The sequence below is a fragment of the Polyodon spathula genome, chromosome 8, assembly GCF_017654505.1.
Source record: "Polyodon spathula isolate WHYD16114869_AA chromosome 8, ASM1765450v1, whole genome shotgun sequence".
Lineage (NCBI taxonomy): Eukaryota > Metazoa > Chordata > Actinopteri > Acipenseriformes > Polyodontidae > Polyodon > Polyodon spathula.
The window spans coordinates 19,811,302-19,831,171 of NC_054541.1; the positions used below are offsets into that span (position 1 = coordinate 19,811,302).

Sequence of the window (19,870 nt, forward strand, 5' to 3'; positions counted from 1 at the left end):
TTAGATGATCCTGATTCCATTTCACATTTATGTTTGAGTAAGTCTGCCGTACCTGTTCATGATTATTAGGCTATTTATCTTGTTTATATAAAGCGATGAAATGGTTGAATCGATTAGGTGCAAATGTGCCGTTCTCCTTCTAATGGCGCTATTTGAACCATTGAACATTTTTAAACAAGGTATAAATATAACTGGACTGTGTCGCAGCCCAACTTTGGGCAGCAGACCACAGTTTGGGAACCTCTGCTCTAGGCTGACACCAGGCCACTTTGACTTTTCCCCTTCGTATTATGCAGCCTATGGTGTATATTACCCAGCCCAATTTCATGTGCCCAGTACATCAACAAAGAATGAGATACCTGGACAAAAGTATATATTTTGCTTCTTCCACAGATTGGCTTGTGCGTGTCACCCAGTCACTTAATGAGATGTTTACAAGAGGAAATCACAACTGTACTCGTGTTTAAAAGCTCTGGGAGGTCTACCTACAGCATGAAATCGTGAAGGGAAAAAGCCATTTCTATATTTGCTTGCTTCGTTCGCGTTGCTTGCATTGTGCATTACTCCATTTAAATCAATATTTATATATTTAGCTAAAACTGAACTTTTTTGTTAAATCTAGGAAAAAAATATGCGATTTACATTAAATACATAGTGCTTTTTTTTTTTTTTTTACACTTGTCGCCACTGTTCACTGCAGTTTCACTGACACGCTCTCCACTTAAAACATAATTTCTCCAGTTCTACAAGTACTAAAGTGATCGTCAACGGCTCATTTGAAAGGTAGAACTGTGGTAAGAGAAAAAAAAAAGTAGCATTGTTTGTTCTGTAACCTAATTTTCTGCTGCCTTGTTGAGTTTCCTAGCTGCCTTTACAGTGGAAACAAAGTCAGCATTGTCGAATTGTTCCCACTCAGGGCTGGTAATTTTTGTCTGTCTGGGTGTGGGTTTGAGGCCCTTTTCAGTTGTGGTTCATTGGAAAAAGATTCCATTTTAATAAAGTGGCAGTCATCTTTTTTTTTTTTCCACTTTTTTTTTTTTTTTTTTTTTTTTTTTTAACACTGAATTTATAGTGGTTTCCCAGTGGTTTATTTTTGCTTATATTAAAATTATGTAACTAAGAAAACCACACATGCATGTTGTAAGGACAGGACTCTAGGAGCTGTGCTCATATTTGGGTGTCACGCATCATAAGAACTGGATATTACAAAAACTTTCCTATTTTACCTACTTAATCTTGGCCACCAAGGTTGCAAAGTATGTAATAGGAGTGTTCTTTCTTTCTCTGAGAATGGTTAAATAAGGACTTTCCTGTTTCAAGGAGAATGCATAAACTATTAGCAAAACAGGGCAGGGAATATAATGTTATTCTCCAGGGATTTTTAGACAATGGGATTTTTTTTTTATTGGGTTAGACCTCTCTTTAACCCTTTGCTGTCTAGGTCCGACATTACAATTATCCCTTTTCAGTCTGATGTCTGACCCTGTCCGACATCATCAAAAAGTTGTAAAGCGCAGGTCTCTAGTCGTTTTTAGTTTTAAGCCGAGAAAACCTTTCAATAGCCGAGTGTGGCAGAGCACAGCTCTGCTCTTTAGAAATTGGCAGGGATGGGGTTAAATTCCCCTACCTGCCTGGGTTTATTATGTTCAGGTGGCTGGGGTTGATTAGTTGATTAGGTTAATTAACGATCAATCAGTGCCCAGCCACCTGACATAAAAGGAGGCCTCTGCTTCTCATTTGGGGAGAAGAGAGCTGAGGAAGCAGGTTGGTGTTTGTGGTTTTTGTGAATTGTAAATCCAGTGAAGGCATTGCCCAGCCTGGAAATTGTTATTTTGTAAGTTTTGTTTTTTTGTATTGCTTTATTTGTGTTTAAATCTCTTTATTTTGAACTTGTGCACTTTATTTATGTGTTTATTTATAATAAAATCGTTATTTTTTTTTGAACTGCCGTCTGTCTCTGTGCCTCTATCCACTCGCCAGCCTGCCACATTTGGTTTTAGAAGTGGGATAGCGCCACCTACAGGCTCAGAGCAGTATTATTATTTTTTTGGGAATTTTTGAAAAAAAAAAAAAAAAAACTTACAAAATAACAATTTCCAGGCTGGGCAATGCCTTCACTGGATTCACAATTCACAAATCACAAAAACCACAAACACCAACCTGCTTCCTCAGCTCTCTCCTCCCCAAATGAGAAGCAGAGGCCTCCTTTTATGTCAGGTGGCTGGGCACTGATTGATCGTTAATTAACCTAATCAACTAATCAACCCCAGCCACCTGAACATAATAAACCCAGGCAGGTAGGGGAATTTAACCCCATCCCTGCCAATTTCTAAAGAGCAGAGCTGTGCTCTGCCACACCGAGTGAGACCGATAAGAGCCTAATGAAGCTGGGAAAAAAGGGCATATCTGATAGCCCCATGCATCACATTGATTACACAGACATAAACAATGGAGATAGCTGCTTCTGCATCCAGCGCTCAAAGAATATCATGGACATTTGTAGAACTTTTTGACATGTTATAGTTGGGGGTCTACCTAAATCAAGATTTCACGGAAATCGTGAAATTGAGGGATCACCGCGAAATTCACCTCTTTTAGTGTAAAATGCATACAAACAAGTACAGAGAGAGAAAAAACTTTTTAAATGAACTACTGCACAATGCAAGTGACGCAAACTACGCATCTTCCTTTTTTATTCCTTCACCGTCTTGTGCATTGCACAAAAATCAAACAAAAAACATGCACAAATAACATTTACAAAAAAAATCTCCAAAGTGGTTAACGTTCTTGTTTATTATTCAAATGACAACAAAGTTTTAACCAGCCTATCAGTGCGTCTTTAATGCTTTTCTGTGACCTGTAATGTGCAGCTGGGGGTGGGACAAAGTTGGTGCTACATTTAGGCTGCTAAAATGTAGTTTTCAGCATTGGAGGTAAAATATTAGAAATGGATGAAAAAAAAAGCTAAGTATATTTCGGCTGATTATTGTTTCAAGATATTTCCCAAAGAAACTGTACATGCAGATTGAGGTAATTGTTTTGCATATCTTAATGAGTCTGGAGAAAATACGATTGATCGCTATTTAGCTTCAGAATAACACATTAAACAAAAGGCGACTACAGAGGCTGCTGAACGGAACGTGAAATAAACAGCTTTCAGAAACCAAACTGGAAAGTCAGCTGAGACAAAAGTATTCCTGTCTGCAAGTTAAATCAGTACTAAAATGATCTAGCACAGCCACCTCGCTTCAACCTGCTGCTTACTTTTTCGCAGTTGGAATGTTAGACCCGAATAACCACGTTTTCATTGTTTTGACTCGGTACTAATAAAATAAATTATTGGATGGGACAAATAACATGACAGCGAATGTGCTGCATATATGACCTTTATTAAAGTATGCCAGATGCCCTGGGGTAACCAAGTTTTGTGGCTGTTTCTAATCGATTTTCACATCTTTTTGTATAACTTGGCAAAGCTTTGCCTTAACTTTGAACCAATTCAGTGGATGCAGAACGTGCAGTCTCATATACGGGCAAGTCAACTGCAGGGGGATGCTGCATATTTGCCTTTAACAAATGACAGCACTCTGTTTTAGTAAGGAAGCAAGTATCACTATTTTTAGGCTTTATAGCATTCTATATTACTATCTACTTAGGTTTATTTAATGTTTAAACAGGTCACAAAATCCTAATTTTATTCCGCAACCTACCTGTGAAAAATATGTAAATTTACAGCGATTTAAGTAGACCCCAAGTTATAGTAATAAAATAATGACTTGGATCGCATTATTGAGGAGTTTGGTGATAAAACGAGTTATCAGGAGAGGACTTATCAGTAAGCACGTCTAAAAAGAGGTATTTGAAAAATACAGCGCACAAGGGGTGGGGCTTGACTGGAGATACAGTAGTGAGTGTCCTTTTGCGATTCAATGCCTTTTAAACCTGTTTTACTCTGAAAATTTTTTTTTTAAACAACGCTTGTAAAATAAACAGCACGTGTGAAAATAAATTGGACCTGACACACCTGACAAGCACTGAATACATGGACCGCTAAGGCTAAGCAATGGGTGTTGTTGGCCATCCCCTACGATTTGTGTCCGGGCAAACTCATAGGTGACGTCCAGGACGTCTTGAAGCTGTTGTACTTTTTCGGAGGCTTGTACCTGCACTGCTCGTAGCACAGGCTCTCGGAGAGCTTGGGGAACTACCATCTGCCAGCGATTCTGACCACTTGAAGGATCTGTCCAGGGTTGATACAGCACCCTGTCTTAGAGAGCCAAGGCACCCCACTTAAATGCAACACCTTGGTCCCCTTGGGGAGAGTGCTGACACCTTACCCCAAGCCAGCTGTTGCCCCATTAAGAGCCAGCGAAGAACTGGAATCAGCTCAGTGTCCAGCCCTTACAACCCCAAACCTCCCCTTCAGTCGGCTCGGGCAGGGTTTTCACCCTGGCAGTGATGGAGTTTACCCACTCATCTAGACAGCGTTGTGCCTCCCACTCGCGCCGTGCACAGTGCCTGCATGGCATCCACCGGAGTAGGTGTATCCCTGATCCAGAGGCTGACCTCTCTCTGGCTGGTGGAACCAGAGCAGCCACTGCAAGGATGTGTGATCCATCTGCAGGTGGAAGCGTCTGCCACACAGCTCAAGGCGGAAGTGCTGTTCAACCTGAATTACAGCCAGCAGCTCTCAGCGGGTGATGCAATAGTTCCTCTAGGCCTTCCTGACAGCGGCTGTAGTACGCCACCACCTTTTCTTCTTTGAAGCCCTCCTCGGCCAGCACTGCTCTGATCACCGTGTTGCTTGAGTCTATCTAGGATGAAGGGCCTGGGGGGGTTGGTCAAGATCGGTGCTTTAGCGAGAGCCTACATCAAAAGCTCTCCAAAAGCAGTGTCACAGGCAGTTTACCAGCAGAAATGGTTCCCCTGCTCTGCGACGTGCGCTAAGTTCCTCATGGAGAGGGCCAGACAGCGTCACACCTCAGACACAGTCTCAGGGGTCGGACAGTTCTTCATCGCCGCTACCATGACCGGGAATGTGGTGATGCTGCCTAGTCTGATGGATAATCCTGTTGAATGCTTGAAACACTAATGAAAGTCATTCTATACATCATATATTATTGTGATGTACACTACATTTCACAGGCGAAACGACTGTGCCACCCTGAGTGTGACAGTGCAAAAACTTTTTTGAAATGTGCATATTCTAAGCTCTCTGCACAGATCAGTGGCCATCAGGACTGAAGCTAAACAAAGCTAGAGACTGTTGCATTTTACAACACAACGAAGTGCGGTGTGGATATACTGGATCAAATGGCATGGCTGTATTCTGTCAAAGATGGTACTCGCAGGTGGCCTGTGGCTGTTTTTTATAATGTTTTGGAACTGGTAGCTATCAGCGCTTTGGTTTTGTACAAAGAGTGCACCGGTAACACAATCATTCAGAGTGACTTAATTTTGCAGCTAGCCCTGGAGCTATGGCAGAAACATTTTGATAAGAGACATGAAATCCGAATGGCAAATGCCCCACAACCTTCAGCCAGTGCTGCGCCCACTGGCACACGGAATAAAAGACAATGCCAGGTTGCCAAATGCAATAAAAACAGAACTTTTGATGTCTGCAACATTGTGAAAAGGCAGTCAGTGGCAAATGCACTGGTACAGTTGAAAAGTGTGTTTTCTGCATAGATTGTACTTAGAAAGCTGTAGTACAACTCTGAGCAGACAGACAGAGCATTTGAACTCTGTTTCACTCAAAGCTCTTTTACATTGCATAAGTATATTATATTTTTGTTTTATGATATTTTTATAACTAGTTATTTATGTTTTATAATTTTTTATGTGCATACAGCTTTCTACACCTCTTTACACAGAAGTTTATATAGGAAAGTTTATTTTATTACAGTTTTTTATGTTTGTGCTCTTTTTGAAAAAAAAAATTAAACTGTTTAATTTTCAATGTAAATACGGTGTTTCTGCTCTGAAAATGTTATGTATGATGTTCATAAATAAAAATATTAAGTTGTATCCGATAGTTTTTATATTTTTAGTTTCATATCAAAGCCTTTTTAAAATGGAGCCTCACATTTTGCTGGTGCGGTGGTTGTATGTAGTCTGAAATCTCGGCTGTTCTAGTGTTAATGAATTATTTTAACTTTGGCTGTATTTAAATCAGCCATCTTTTAGATTAATTGATTTTACTCTAGTATCTTTACAGTTGCGTGGCGTAGCGGTGGGCGTTCAAGGCTGGTCAGCGGCAGAAATATCAAACTGAATTTCAGTTTTCAGCAGTTTGAATTAACACACGTTTTGATTGTGGAGGGTCTCTGCTCTCTACCAAGCTGGTACACAGCTGTATTCAATGATTCTCTTGAAGTTATTTTGCAGGTTCTGTACAGTAACAGTGAACCGTTTCCCTGCCTCTTTGTTTTGACATCTGGCCATGTCAATAACAGGAACAATATCAGGATTTTTTTCTCATATTCCCCAATTCTGTGCCATGCCCATGATGAGTTAATTCTACACTATTTACTGCATATTGAGGTCCCTTGATATTGGTACACTGGAAGAGCCTCTAAAAGGAGGTCTCTTGTTATGACAGCTGAAAGGGTTAATGTTTAGAGGATTGATCCAGGATTTTATTTCTAAGCTAAAGCACACGCACTTAATTTTCAACAGACTCCTCTAAAGTGGCGTCACCGCAGCGCCCATGGTGGGCCAGGTGTACTGTTGGGCTGTGTGACTTTGCCAAGGCCTGCTGGCACAAGGGCAGGGCATGGAAAGTTCTGGAATCCATCTGTGCTGGCAGGGGCCCCGTCAGTCCTGGTGTTGGTTTTGCCTCCCCTTCAGCCTTTTCTGCTGCTAGCCTTTGGCAGAGGGCAGTGTGGCCACACACAGGGACACTGAAACAAACACTAACAACAGGTACAAACATTAAGACACAACCAGCAAGTCACAAATTCATAGACACAGACAGACAGACAGACAGGCAGGCAAACACACACTCACACACTAGGATTCACAGACAGACAGACACAAATACAGTATATTGCAATTTTTTCAGGACCTTTTTGATGAAGGGAAATCTCCCTCCACACTTAAGTACTACCTGGCAGCTATCTCAGCTTGCCATATTAAAATTGACTGTCTCCCCAAGAGCACACTTCCTGGTGGAACAGTTTTTGAAGGGTGCTCAAAGGTTAAGACCCCCTAGAAAGGACCTTGTCCCTTGCTGGCGTATTAAAGCACTGCTGGATGCACTTACACCACCACCATTTGAGCCCCTACATTCAGCAGAGCTGAAATTCCTGCCTTTAAACATTTTTCTTGCTTGCACCTCTGCTAAGCGTGTAGTTGAAATACAAGCATTCTCAACAGCAAAAGCCTGTTTGTTTTTTGCGGAGGCTAAAACTAAGGTTACTCTTCCCACTAATCCTGTTTTTTCTACCTAAAAGCATTTATATATCCATATGAACCAGCCAGTGGAATTGGAGGCCTTCCATCCACCTCCCTTCCAGTTTGACATGGCGAGAAAGTTCCATATGCTCTGTCCGGTTAGGGCACTGGCGTATTATATTGACCACACCCAGAGTAGGCAGCAATCAAAGCAATTGTACATTTGCTTCTGGTCTAAACAGTGACTGTCAAGGTGGATTTCAGACATGGTCAGGATTGCATACAATCTAGCCAACCTGCCCCCACAAGAAAAGGTCACTGGTCACTCCACAAGAGGTCTTGCAACCTCTTGGGCATTATTCCAGGGTGCATCTGTTGCAGACATTTGCAACACTGCAGTATGGGCCACACCTCTTGCTTTTACCACATTTGTCTGACTGAATCTCATAGATCAGCAGAACCCTGGTTTTGGGACCAGAGTGTTAAGAGCAGCAACTCATTCTGCTCTTTAACATTTTAGTATTGTTCCACTTTAAGCCCTGAGGTAATTAGCCACATATTATAAAATATCAAATTACAGAATATCACATTATAGATAAGAGCAGTTATAAGGTACAGTAAAATCAGTAGAAAATAAGATCAAAATAAAGAATACAGTAAATAATTACATTTAAGAGCGAGTTCGACTAACAGCAGTATTTTCTTGTACAAATAAAGTCCATTAAGAGTACTTAGTAAGTACAATGTGCATGAGAATGATTTCAAATAACAGCAATTACAAAATATGTGAATACGGATACATATAAGAGTAAAATCAAGTACAAGATACAATAAATAGTTAATACTTAAGAGCAGTAGTAGAGTACGGCAAGGTATGGAGCAATTCAATACAAGTACAAGCTGATGCAAGTACTGCAACAATTGGGTGCCATATAGTCCAGTATAGTTGAGTGTTGTAAGGTTTACAGATGCTGTCTGAACAAGTGTGTTTTGAGGAGGTGACAGAAGTTCGTCAAGGACTGAGGGTCGAATTCTGTGTATGTTGCTGAGGAAGAAGCGAATGGAGCATGCCAGAGTGGAGATGTGCTGAGAGTAGGACGGGGGGGGTTGAGGGTGACATTGAGGTTCTTGGTGGATGAGAAGGGAGAGAGGGTGGTAGATTCAAGAGAAATAGAGATAGAGAGGTGAGCGGTGGGGTTGGAAGAGGGGGGCAAGAATAGATCCAGTTTGGAGAGGTTGAGTTTGAGATGGCCGAGAGGCAGGAGGAGATACAGGAGGAAATCTGATCGAGAGAAGAGCAGATGTGAGGGAGTCGAGCTGAGAATTTGTTGACAGGAAAGCAGAGAGCTGGCGATGTACCTCTCGCTCAAGGGTTTTGGAGAGGAATGGGAGATGGGAGACAGTACGAGAGTTCTGGAGGGATGAGGGGTCAATGGAGGGTTTTTTTAAGATGGGGTGATACAGGCCTGTTTGAAGGCAGAGGAGTAGCAGCCAGAGAGGTGTTAAGAAGAGAGGAAATTAAAGGAAAAAGAGCAGGGGTAGCAGCCTGGAAATGGAGAGGGGGTCCAGAGCACACATGGTGGGTTTATGGCTCTGGAGCAGGGAGCAAAGATAATCAGAAAAGGGCGAGAAGGAGGGTGGATTAATAGGGGTTGCAGAGGGTGGTGGGGAGTGAGTGAGCAGAGGACAGGTTGTGGGTGGGCAAGGAGATGAGGTATTGAAGAGTTTGTGTATGTTAGTGATTTTGGAGGAGGCAAAGTCATCAGCCGAGATAGAGGAAGGTGGGGAGGGCTAAGGAGGGAAGAGAAGGTAGAGACAAGTTTACAGGGAATAATAGTGGAAGTAGGAGCATTTGGCAGAGGTGAGTGAAGAAGAGAAGGAAGAGAGGAGCGAGCGATAGAGATCTAAGGTAGCAGGAGAACAATGAGGAGGAGGTGACAAGGGGAGATGATTTCAACAGTGTGAAATTCAAAGGTGCTAACAGAGAGGGGAGGGGAAAAGAAAAGAGAAGAGAGGGAGAGAGCAGGTCGAGGAGAGTGGGACAGGACACAGAGAGAAATGGGTGGCCGGAGTGGTAGTGTTATCAGAGGAGATTCAGGAGAGAGCGAGAGAGAGAGAGAGAGAGCACATGCATTCAGTCAGAAAACAATGCAACGATGCTTCAAAAAGCTGGGGACAATGTGGGAATGGACCTGATTATGTACCGGGGAAAAGGGGATGGGAGTACTTTGTAAATAATGTGTGTTTCTAAACTCGGTCATTCTTGTTCAGATCTGTTAGCGTTCTCTGTGCGTTTTGGTGCTTGTGAGACTACAGCTGAAAGACTGCTTGTGTGTGAGTGCGTCACTAAAGAGGGTGGGAGCAAGTCTGACATGAGCAGTCATAGATATTGAGTGTTGGACCAGTGATTGGGGAAGGGGGAGGGACTGGGTGTGTGAGGAGGTGACAGTTTGAAAGAGAGAAGCGGGTCTGGCAGCAGGAGAATTGAGAGAGAGTTAAGAGAGGTTGAGTTTGTTAGTGAGAGGAATGAGAGATATTGTTCATTAAAAGCTAAAAAAATATAATAAATATTGTAGTTTTCTACTGCTTTGAACCACAACTGTTGTCTGTCTCATATCCTGCAGCTCAGCGCTACAATATGTAAATAAGTCCTGTTTGCCTTCTGGGCATATCAACTTCAACCTGTCTCGATCTCCTGCCTGTCAGCGAATGCACGGATCCACATGGAAGACCGCTACTCTGGCTCAAGCATTAATAACCTGTATCTTTCTAAACAGGGGATTTAGTCGAGCTCTCTAATAATAGCTGAATCTCAAAACAATAATAATATAATGCAGTAATTGTTACAGCTGTGTTTAATGGTATTTAAAACAGGATTCATTCATTCACCTTTTAACATATCCACCCTTACTCTGGTCTCATCACAGTCAGATATGCAATGGATTACTGTACTTTTTATTACATTCATAGATTTTAATACATCTTTTTTATTAGTGTAATGAGTGTCTTAATAAAGATTTTTTACCGCATGCATGCTTGTTTGTTTTGAGTACTGTACTAGCAGATTCTTGGCAGCCTGACACCCATTAAAGTGCTTTATGATGGTGTTCCACTATAAAAGGCCCTATATAAAATACAGATTGATTGATTGATTGATTGTTCTATAAAATCGCAGTATTTCAGCACATTTTCAGATTTTCTGTTGCGTTCATCCTTGAGTGTAAAGGCTGAGCATAAAGTGTTGCCTAAATTCGATTAACGCTTCCTGCCGAGCTGTATGTCTGTGAACTCTTGACCTCTCTGGCAATACGTTCTAATTTTAGAAACAGCCAAAATATTTAACTTCTCATGTATATTGGATTTGAAGACAAGTTTTGACTCATTGAATGTATAGTTTTAATTCAAAACACATGGATTGCAAAAGGCAAGTAATACAGCGTGGAATCTTCAGATTAATATTTTAGTCAATGCTGCTTTTTTTTTTCTTTTTTTAAGTCTGCTTGTCATCCTTAGTGTTTTTAGCAAACCAATTCAATAAATCTTACCTGTTTTGCATTACCTATACATGTCCCAGATGTACATCACATTTTAAAGAAAATATGTATTTTCAATATAAAACATGATCTCTGGTACTAAAAAGTTTACAGTTCCCATGCATTATTCTCAGATAATCTGCCACACTTGCACATCCTGGGTCGTTTCACCTCAGCAATGTCTTTTAAGTCGAGCATGTTACTGGTACAATAAACCTAAGAGATTCAATGACAATGAGTGTTTTGACGAGAAGTCTTTCTCAATGTCTTCTGAAGAATGAACAACTGTGAAAAACTCAACATATACTCTTTTAACTGCAGTGCTAAACAATCATAAGATGTTACTTGTAGAACAATAAATGTTAACCTTGTAATAACCCGAATAACAATAACAATAACCTGTCTGTTTTATGTAACAGGAAAAACACAAGACTGAGCTTGATGAAATAAGGAAGGCCGGGCATGAAGCTTTGAGCATTATCGTAGAAGAATTCAAGGTGGGTAGCTTTGAAAGACAGCTTTATTATTTTCTGAGGGGCAGGGTGTTTTGGCAGCAGTAGCAGTGCTCTGCTCCCCCTCCACAACTTCCATTGGCTTGGTGGAGAACTGACTGAAAAGCCATCACCTGCATCTTGGCTTGGATCATAAACTATGCAAAAAGAGAAAATGAAAAATGAGACTAAAATGTGTTCTCTAGACTTATGCAAAATGTGTATTTATATTTCCCTGCTAATTTTTTAATTCCATGTCGTGCGAGTGTTTATATTACAAGGTACAATGGAAAAATAGACCCGAAAAAATAATGTTGAGAGAAGTAATTACAGGAAGAGGAAATTACCGATCTGTATGTAAATGGCCAAACGGTTTTCCAGTGACTGTTGTTTTGGAAGTCTTTCGTCCATATTTTTTCTTTCTGGGCTGCTTTTCGGTTACATCAAGAAATTTGATAAATGTAATTTGCGGATCGCTGACACTCGCATGCACTGTACTAAATGTGAACTTGTGTTGTGTAACGTCTTTAAAAAAACACAGATATATACATCTTTAAACTATTGGGCTGGAATTAAGCCATGTTCGTATTTAGCTTTGATGAATATTTATTTAAAGATACTGATAGGTACCATTGGGGTATATTTACTTGATCTAAAAGATCCAAGATTATAATGACTGTGTCAGATATCCAATAGTTTACTTTTACTTAGTTTTGCTGACATTTTGAAAAGAGTTTTGAAACAATTTAAAGTTAGAAGTTTAAAGAGTTGTCAGGATGTTAACAATGAAAAGAAAAATGACAGGTAGATTATTTAAACAGGGGATGTATAACGCTGTACTGTTCGGATCCACACTGCTTGCTATTTAAGATCTGTTGTTCTTTAAATTAAATGAATAGACCCCATTACTCTAACTCAAAACCTTTATCATTTCTGATCATTCAGATTTGATTTTAGCATATCATTGTAGTGAGGACCCTCAGAATTAGTGGTGCAGGTTTTTACTGTGCCTCCACAATTTCACTTTACCTGGGTTAAATTGTTAAATGCGCAAATCTACTCTTTATACTTTTAATAAATAGACAATAACACAAGCTATGATAACTGTGTTAATTAGTGCTAGCATTGCATTAAATTCCCTAAACCGTCACTTATCTTAATCACAATTGCTATTTATTTTGTTATCTAGAATTTAAAAAAGCCACTAAAAGGACAGCAGCTCCATAATTAAAATGCAATCCTATTGTTGGTTAGTATAATAACATAGTTTAGCTAATTCTACTGATCTTGTGGTGTTAATAAGGTATGCTTTGAACTGTTACTGTGCAAACATTATTCAAAACCAAATTTAAGGATGCCATGTTTCAGAAAATGCTGCATTCTGCAGTTAAAGTTTTTAAGAAGTTGTGCGATGCAAGTATTTTTAAAGCACAATACTGGTTTAAAACAAACTCAAAAATGTAATTCCACTAAGTTGTACTTTGTAGTAATAAAGTGTGTAACGTTACGGTCGTTTTCACTGAAACTTTTGTGTTTCTATCCTATAAAGGCTTTAACGCTAACCGAATCGCTCTGCTGTCAGCTTTAAATATCCCAGTTAAGTAAACATTTCACAGTTACACTCTGTAACTACTGCTGCATCAAACAAATAGCGGAACAACATCATATCGTTTTACAGTAGCAGCTAGGGCATTATACTGCTCTTATTTAAAAAAAAAAAAAAAAAAAAAAAAAGTCAGCATAACGTATGCCGAAATGTTTTTCTCGGTTCCCATGGAATAGTCACGTATTGCATGGGCTTTACAAAAAGAGCCAAGGGTAAGAATGCAGCATTGCAATACCAAATACTATTGATCATTTAATTTACCCCGATCAAGTAAGGATGGGCTGTGAATTATTTTTTTTGTAAGAAAACTAGAATTTAAAGAAATGAGTAGAATCTAAAATAAGGTTAAATTGAAACCCAAAAACAAACAGCACATCCATGAGCCTAAATCTTGTTTTCAAATCTATGGTACCTTTTCTTTAGAATATAAATAATTATACCTGGACATAAGCAATATTAATAGTTTCTTCCGCAAGTGAATCCCTCCTTGGTGTCTCGCTGTTTTCCACCATTTCCCTTTGACTCATTATGATATCAATAGTATTATATTATTGTAGAAATAACAGAATACAATGTATTTCTGTGTTGTCAATATAATCACTGGACAACGATGAACTGTCAATCAAAAATGAATGAATGCCGCCGATGCCTTGATAGTGTGAGCAATTACATCACCATGGCAACTGTTGTCTTTATTCTGGATCCGGGTTAGATTAGAAAAGAATGATATTTGAAAAGCATATTTTATTTGTGAAAAAAAAATTGACAGTCTTATATATGATTATATTATGTGTCTGGGGGAGGGTGGGCAAAAAGTGGAAGACATATTGGGTATTGCCAGTACAGTGTGGTGGGGGGGTGGGGGGGGGGGGGGGTGGGGGGGGGGGGGGGGGGGTGGGGGGGGGGGGGGGGGGGGGGGGGGGTGGGGGGGGGGGTGGGTGGGGGGGGGGGGGGGGGGGGGGGTGGGGGGGTGGGGGGGGGCGGGGGGGGGGGGGGGGTTCGTGTTGACCGGGGGGACCCCAATCGCACTCGAAGTAAAGATTGACAGCGCCCGACAAGCTGTCTGTCTGTTTGTCTGTCACATTATACTGGGTAAATTGCATAAACTTTTATTATACACTCCTCGCCTGCTGTGGATGTTTTGGATTGCATTTGGCTATAATCCGATAAACTTTTATTTGGATTTTTTAAACTTGTAGATGCACTCATTCACTTTCTCACCAAAAGCAGTCAAAAAATATTTCTATCATCACGTTATGCTATTCCTGACTAATACACCTGCACAAGAGTACTGTACTGTGTGCTTTATTATATGACTATGAAGGCCCTCTGTATGTGCTGGCACTGGTTAATGTTATCTTGTGATTGTTATAATCCCATCAATTTGTGCTTTCACCTTGTCCTAAAACTGCATCTATTCATCTGCGCTATGGATTATGAAATATGTTTAATTCTGGAGTTAACCTGTTAAGATTTAACCACCTGGTACAATTGTCACTAAAATATAAGTTTGCTGATTTTACATATTGTCTTTGTGAACATTGTTTTAATTCATATTTTAAGTACTGGTTTGGTTTAGATTGGTTTATAGTTGATATATGCAAATTCCCATGCTGGTAAATGAAAGAAATTGGGCACTGGTAGTTTTATGGTAAAAGAAGGTCTTCTCATTAGGACTTTACCTCTTCCAAACAAAAAACTACATCTCAGGCAATACAGTATATTGTTTTTAAGGGAAAAAAATATAGGAAGCAGATAAATCAATCTAACAAACTTCTTTTGTATGTGTTCCCCTATTGTCGGGGGTAATTTGTATACCTAAAAACCTGGTCTGTTAAAAACCATTTTTATTACACATGAATGTGTTGATTAAGTTTGTTACACATGAGTGGTAGAAGATCAAAACACCATTAAGTCCTTTTAAAAATAGGCATTTTTGCCTTGATCCTAAACTGTTAAGGGGTTCTGAAAGGTGTTTAATGAGCTGTAAATTTCAAATACTCTAAAAGGTTGCAGGCAGCCCTGAACACCCGCTGTCTGGGAAACCCTTCTTGGTATGTGTCTTAATTCATTCTGCAGATGTAGGCTGTGCTGTCTTAGAGGAAAAGGAACATATGAGTAATGCATTGCTTGGACTCGGTGTTGTTGTAAATTCTGAATTGATGGATTTATTATCCGTTTGTATTCCTTCTTTTGTTTAGTGTTTTTTCTTTCCACCGTTTATTCTTTATGGTCTGTGATCCTTATACCTATTTCTTTTCCTTTGCTCCACTCTAAAGCAATTGACCTTATTGATTTACTACTTCTTGCTTTCTTTGATTCTTACTGTTCAAAGCTAATTGTTGTATGAGGGAGTATTGTCTAGAGCCCTGAATTGGGTCTGTTAAGCTTTTTAGCTGAATTAACCATATTTATAGTTTTCAAACCTACCCTTAAAGAAATGTTTGACAAATCCCTTTGGGGAGTCATTCAAATACCAGTGTATTACCCTTAAGAAGCTCTAGCAGAATGACAGCATTACCATCACGGGAAGCATACTAACTGCTATTAATATGGAACCATGGTAAAAGTAATTGCAATACCATTATTATATTGAAATTTGAAAATATTACAAATGTGGTGCTGTTTTAACAATTGTAAAGGATCTCCCTCTAGCGGCTGGTGGGGTTTTACTGATATCAGCATAAGATGTGTTCTTACCTCTTGACTGCAGAGCATACTTTAGTTGCATTTTTTTAGCAGTCTGTGTCAAGCCTTTCTTCACAATTCAATTAAGTGGGCTGAGATGCAAAGCCATTATAGTGGCGCCCTATGGGAAATAATCTTGACCCCTGTGGTTCTCTCTAAAGGTGCCCCGGATCCTGGGGAACAGTGATTGGTATTGTGACTGACTTGACATTTTTAGCCTACTTTACTGGAAGAGGACGAGCTTTGATTAAGCAGGTGAATTAAATTAATCTCATCCTAGCAGCTGATGAGTTAATATTGGTCTAAGTTGTTGGTGTACATAAGAAAGGATGGAGCCCTGCAGCACCCCTTTGAGTGCATTCCAGTTAGAGGTTTCCCCTCTTGGAAGTACTGTCTACTTCCTGTGTTTTAACCTTTTTTTTTTTTTTATAATATCTGCTTGCAGTTTGAGTATTAGTCTTTCATGTGGTACTGTGTCGAAGGATTTTGGAAGTCCAAGTGTTTAATGTCATAGGATCTTTTGGTGTCCATCATTTCTCAGATAGGAGCTCCCTTTTCTGAATCTGTGTTGGCTGTTTCTTATGATGCTGTTGATGTATAGATACTCCTCTAGTCTCCCTCATATGAATGATTCCATGGTTTTATGTGTTATGATAGATAACTTAATGTTCCTGCCCAAGTATTTGCCTGAAGTCGGGAAACAGTTGTCTGTCAGTTGTCTGATAGGCTTCATTAACATTTGGGCCTTGCTTTAGATGATAACCCAGAGATTCAGAGCACATTTCACCCAGTTCTAATTAATTTCCTTCAATATTTGCTTGATTTATAAACAATAACAGCTGGAGTTCCCTTTCAAGTACGAAATGTAACCATTACCAAATGAGTATTTACCTCCTAAAGACCTCAGTCCTGATTACTGCATATCAAAGCTGCTCTCTTGAGCCTGTGATACAGTTGTGACCCCACCCCCGAGGGATCAGAATAGCTGCAGTTACAGATTTCATCACCATTTTTTCTTTCAAGACTGACCTGATTAGAGAGCCTTGCTGGAGATGTACACTGTTGCTTTTATCTGTTTTATTCGCATTCTTTATTTGCATGTTTTTTTACACAATTTATGTGATATATATTTAACAAATCGCTAAAATAGTTTTTTTTATATATATATAAAATCTATTATGTGTATTTGTGTGCACTACAGCCTGTTTCTGGTTATGTCGCTGTCGACTTTGTGCCTCGTTGAAGCCAGCGGCTTGCATCTCTCCTTCCCAGGGACCCAACACCTTAAGTTGGCTGACTTTATGCTCTTCTCCCCAGGCTGCATAGTTCTGGCTGGAGCTTATTATTTTTCTTGTTTTTGTTGCTTTTGCCAATACGAGACAGTTATATATATTTTTATATTTGTAATATATTTTAATATTTGTAATTGTTTAAATTACTGTTTTGTTTTTTTCTCATTGTACAGTAAAAGCAACTGCTGCACAAGACTGAAATACTAGCTTCAGCATTTTTGTTGGTTGTATTACAACCACAATATCCCGATGCTGCTTTGGTGAACAGCTATTAGCGTCATCATTGCGAAGGCTGTTAATTTATTTTGACAAGCAGCCTGCCCTCAGCCCCTCGTGTTGGTACTGACTGAGTGGTTTTGCCAGTGGCTTTTACTGTACATTGTCTGTACATTGCCACCCATGGTAACTGCGATCAGGCGGCCACTTCCGATCCCAACCAGGTACCGAACTAGGACTAAGGTTACTGTACCGGTATCGATACGATCCCATAACTGACCTGGTTCTAAAGTCACTGAACCGACCCTGTGTTAAAGTCACCGAACCAGTACCTACTGACCCGGTTCTGAACAGTGCCAAAGCCACCCGACCGGTACTGAACCAACCTGGTGCCGACCAGGCACCGAACCAGACCTGAACTGGTTCTGAACCAGTACCTACCAGGTGTTAAACACACTGAACCGGTACTGATCTGACCAGGCCGGTACTGACCCAGTTCAAACCCGCTACCAACCCAACCAGTCCCCCTTTTGTCTTCACCCACCCTGTCGAGAACTGTGTACTGTGCATTGCATTGCTTGCTCCTTGCATCATGCCTGGGTTTCATCCCTGTGAGACATGCAAAGCCAATCTTAAGGAGGACAAGCACGACAGGTGCTCTTCCTGCCTGGGCCCAGAGCATGCCAAGGAGACGCTAGTTAATCGCAGTTTCTTTGAGTTTTGTGCCCCTTTCTCCAACCGCACTCAGGAGATGTGGTTGTCCCACAGCTCTAAAGAGCACTGCATCTCTGACTCCTGAACAGCGCTCTTGTTCATCACCCCATGGGTTTTCTGCATCCTCACCCCATGGCTCTGTGACAAGGGAGTGCAGACGACATACCCAGGAAAGTAGCCCAAGTTCAAAACTGTCCTCATCCGCAAAAGCAAAACTTTTGCTACAAAAGATTTTTCCTATATATTGTTTGTTTTCGATAAACTTCTAGAAATTTTAAATCTCCATTGGGTTATGTAAACTTTTGACTACAACTGTATATCCTGCCCACTATTACAGTTTTGTTACAGGATAGATTGTTTATCTCTAATGTAATTTAATCACAGTTTTACATATAGACTGTCTTTCTTTTCAGATAACGTCCCAAATTCTGGGCCACTCTGCATTTCCAAATTCAGCCCAGTTTTTGGGATGTTCTGCTCTTATAGATGACAGCCGAGTTTCTAGGTCATGCTAACTTTACCTAAAAATGTACACGAGAACCTGATTTTGAATTAATTTAAGAGTACGCCTTAGTACATGAGTCAAAGTTAATGTATTTTTTACTCTCCCAAGAAAACATTATTTTTATGAAGAAGCAGAAATCAAATTTAAATGTTTTTTTTTTTTTTTTAAAGATTATTTCTTTATTACAATGATGAAACTACATTGCACTGAAATAGATACATGAAAATTCATTAAAGCAGTCATTTTCCTCAATTAAAGGTTAATATTAAAACACATTTTTGAGAAGGAACATGGTATTCCAAAAAAAGTTCATCTCATTTGCTTATGTAATGTAATGCACAGGTGTTTTGGAGCTCAAAATTAATTAAATGCCCAGTTCAACATATTGTATAACTATCACATGCAAAAAAAATACAATAAAAGCCTATATCAGCTCTTTCATTTATGGGTTTTAAGAGACCAGTTCAGTAACTTAACATAAATATTAATGTATTGTATTGGTCAAATGTTTCTTATCTGTTTATGATAGTTTAAACTGTAATTTAACAATAAATATAAATTTTAAGTGTGATTATAGCATCCCTTATTGACCTTACTGAATTAAATAAATCAGGTCTTATCATTGCACAGTGGACAACAGGGCCAATGAATGTGTTTTTTAAAAGTAAATCTGTAACATCTGTAAGCAGTGAGAACTTTTTTTTTTTTTTTTTTTTTAGTCCAAGGGGTGTTAACAATTTAACTCCTTCTTACACCCCCACTAACTAATGATTTACTGGCGGACCTCAGCAATGCAGTACAATGCCAAGGCAGAAAGTCTGGGGATGATTAGCATGAAATATTTAACCACGCCGATTCAAAGTTTACTTTGGGAGACAAGTTTGTGTTGGAGCTTCGCTTTCCCGTTGTTAAAGCTTTGACCTTGTAATTCTGAATTGGCCACTTTGATCTTTTCATCCTTTTGAAAATGGATCTCGGTGATTAAATGCACTTAATGATCACATGTAAATGGTTTTAAAATCACGTAGGTTGAATTTCATCTAATGGAGACAGTTATTTTCTGTGGTAGATATTTGGACTCTAGAACACACGCAGATTGATATTAATCTTTTTTTTTCTTATAGTATGAGTTTTCTCACTAATTATCGATCTGTATACACAAGCAAAAAAAAATAACCCCCAACTGCAACAGCTTAGTGGTGCTGAGCTATTCACTTTTCTAACTTAATTCAGCTAAATACAATTTTGATTCTTGACTGTTGTTGGCTTTCTCACTAATCAACCCAAACCTGGAATAACTTGGACTCTTCACAATCTCTTGCTTAACTTGTACCACTGTTTAATCTGTTGTTACAGGACATTTTTCTAACTATCCTGTAACAGTAACAGGTCAGGCTGATCCTCTTTTTAACTTGTTTCTTTTTGCAGAA

The 19,870-nt window shown here is 39.6% G+C and overlaps 1 protein-coding gene across 2 annotated transcripts in view; it reads left to right on the forward strand.

The window, feature by feature from the left end:
- LOC121319559 (coiled-coil domain-containing protein 91-like) overlaps positions 1 to 19,870 on the forward strand; it is a 171,910-nt gene that overhangs the window by 75,389 nt on the left and 76,651 nt on the right. For both annotated transcript variants that reach the window (XM_041257129.1, XM_041257130.1), the window contains exon 7: positions 11,348 to 11,425. In XM_041257129.1, the coding sequence (XP_041113063.1) occupies positions 11,348 to 11,425 (78 nt within the window). The remainder of the gene's footprint in view (positions 1 to 11,347; positions 11,426 to 19,870) is intronic.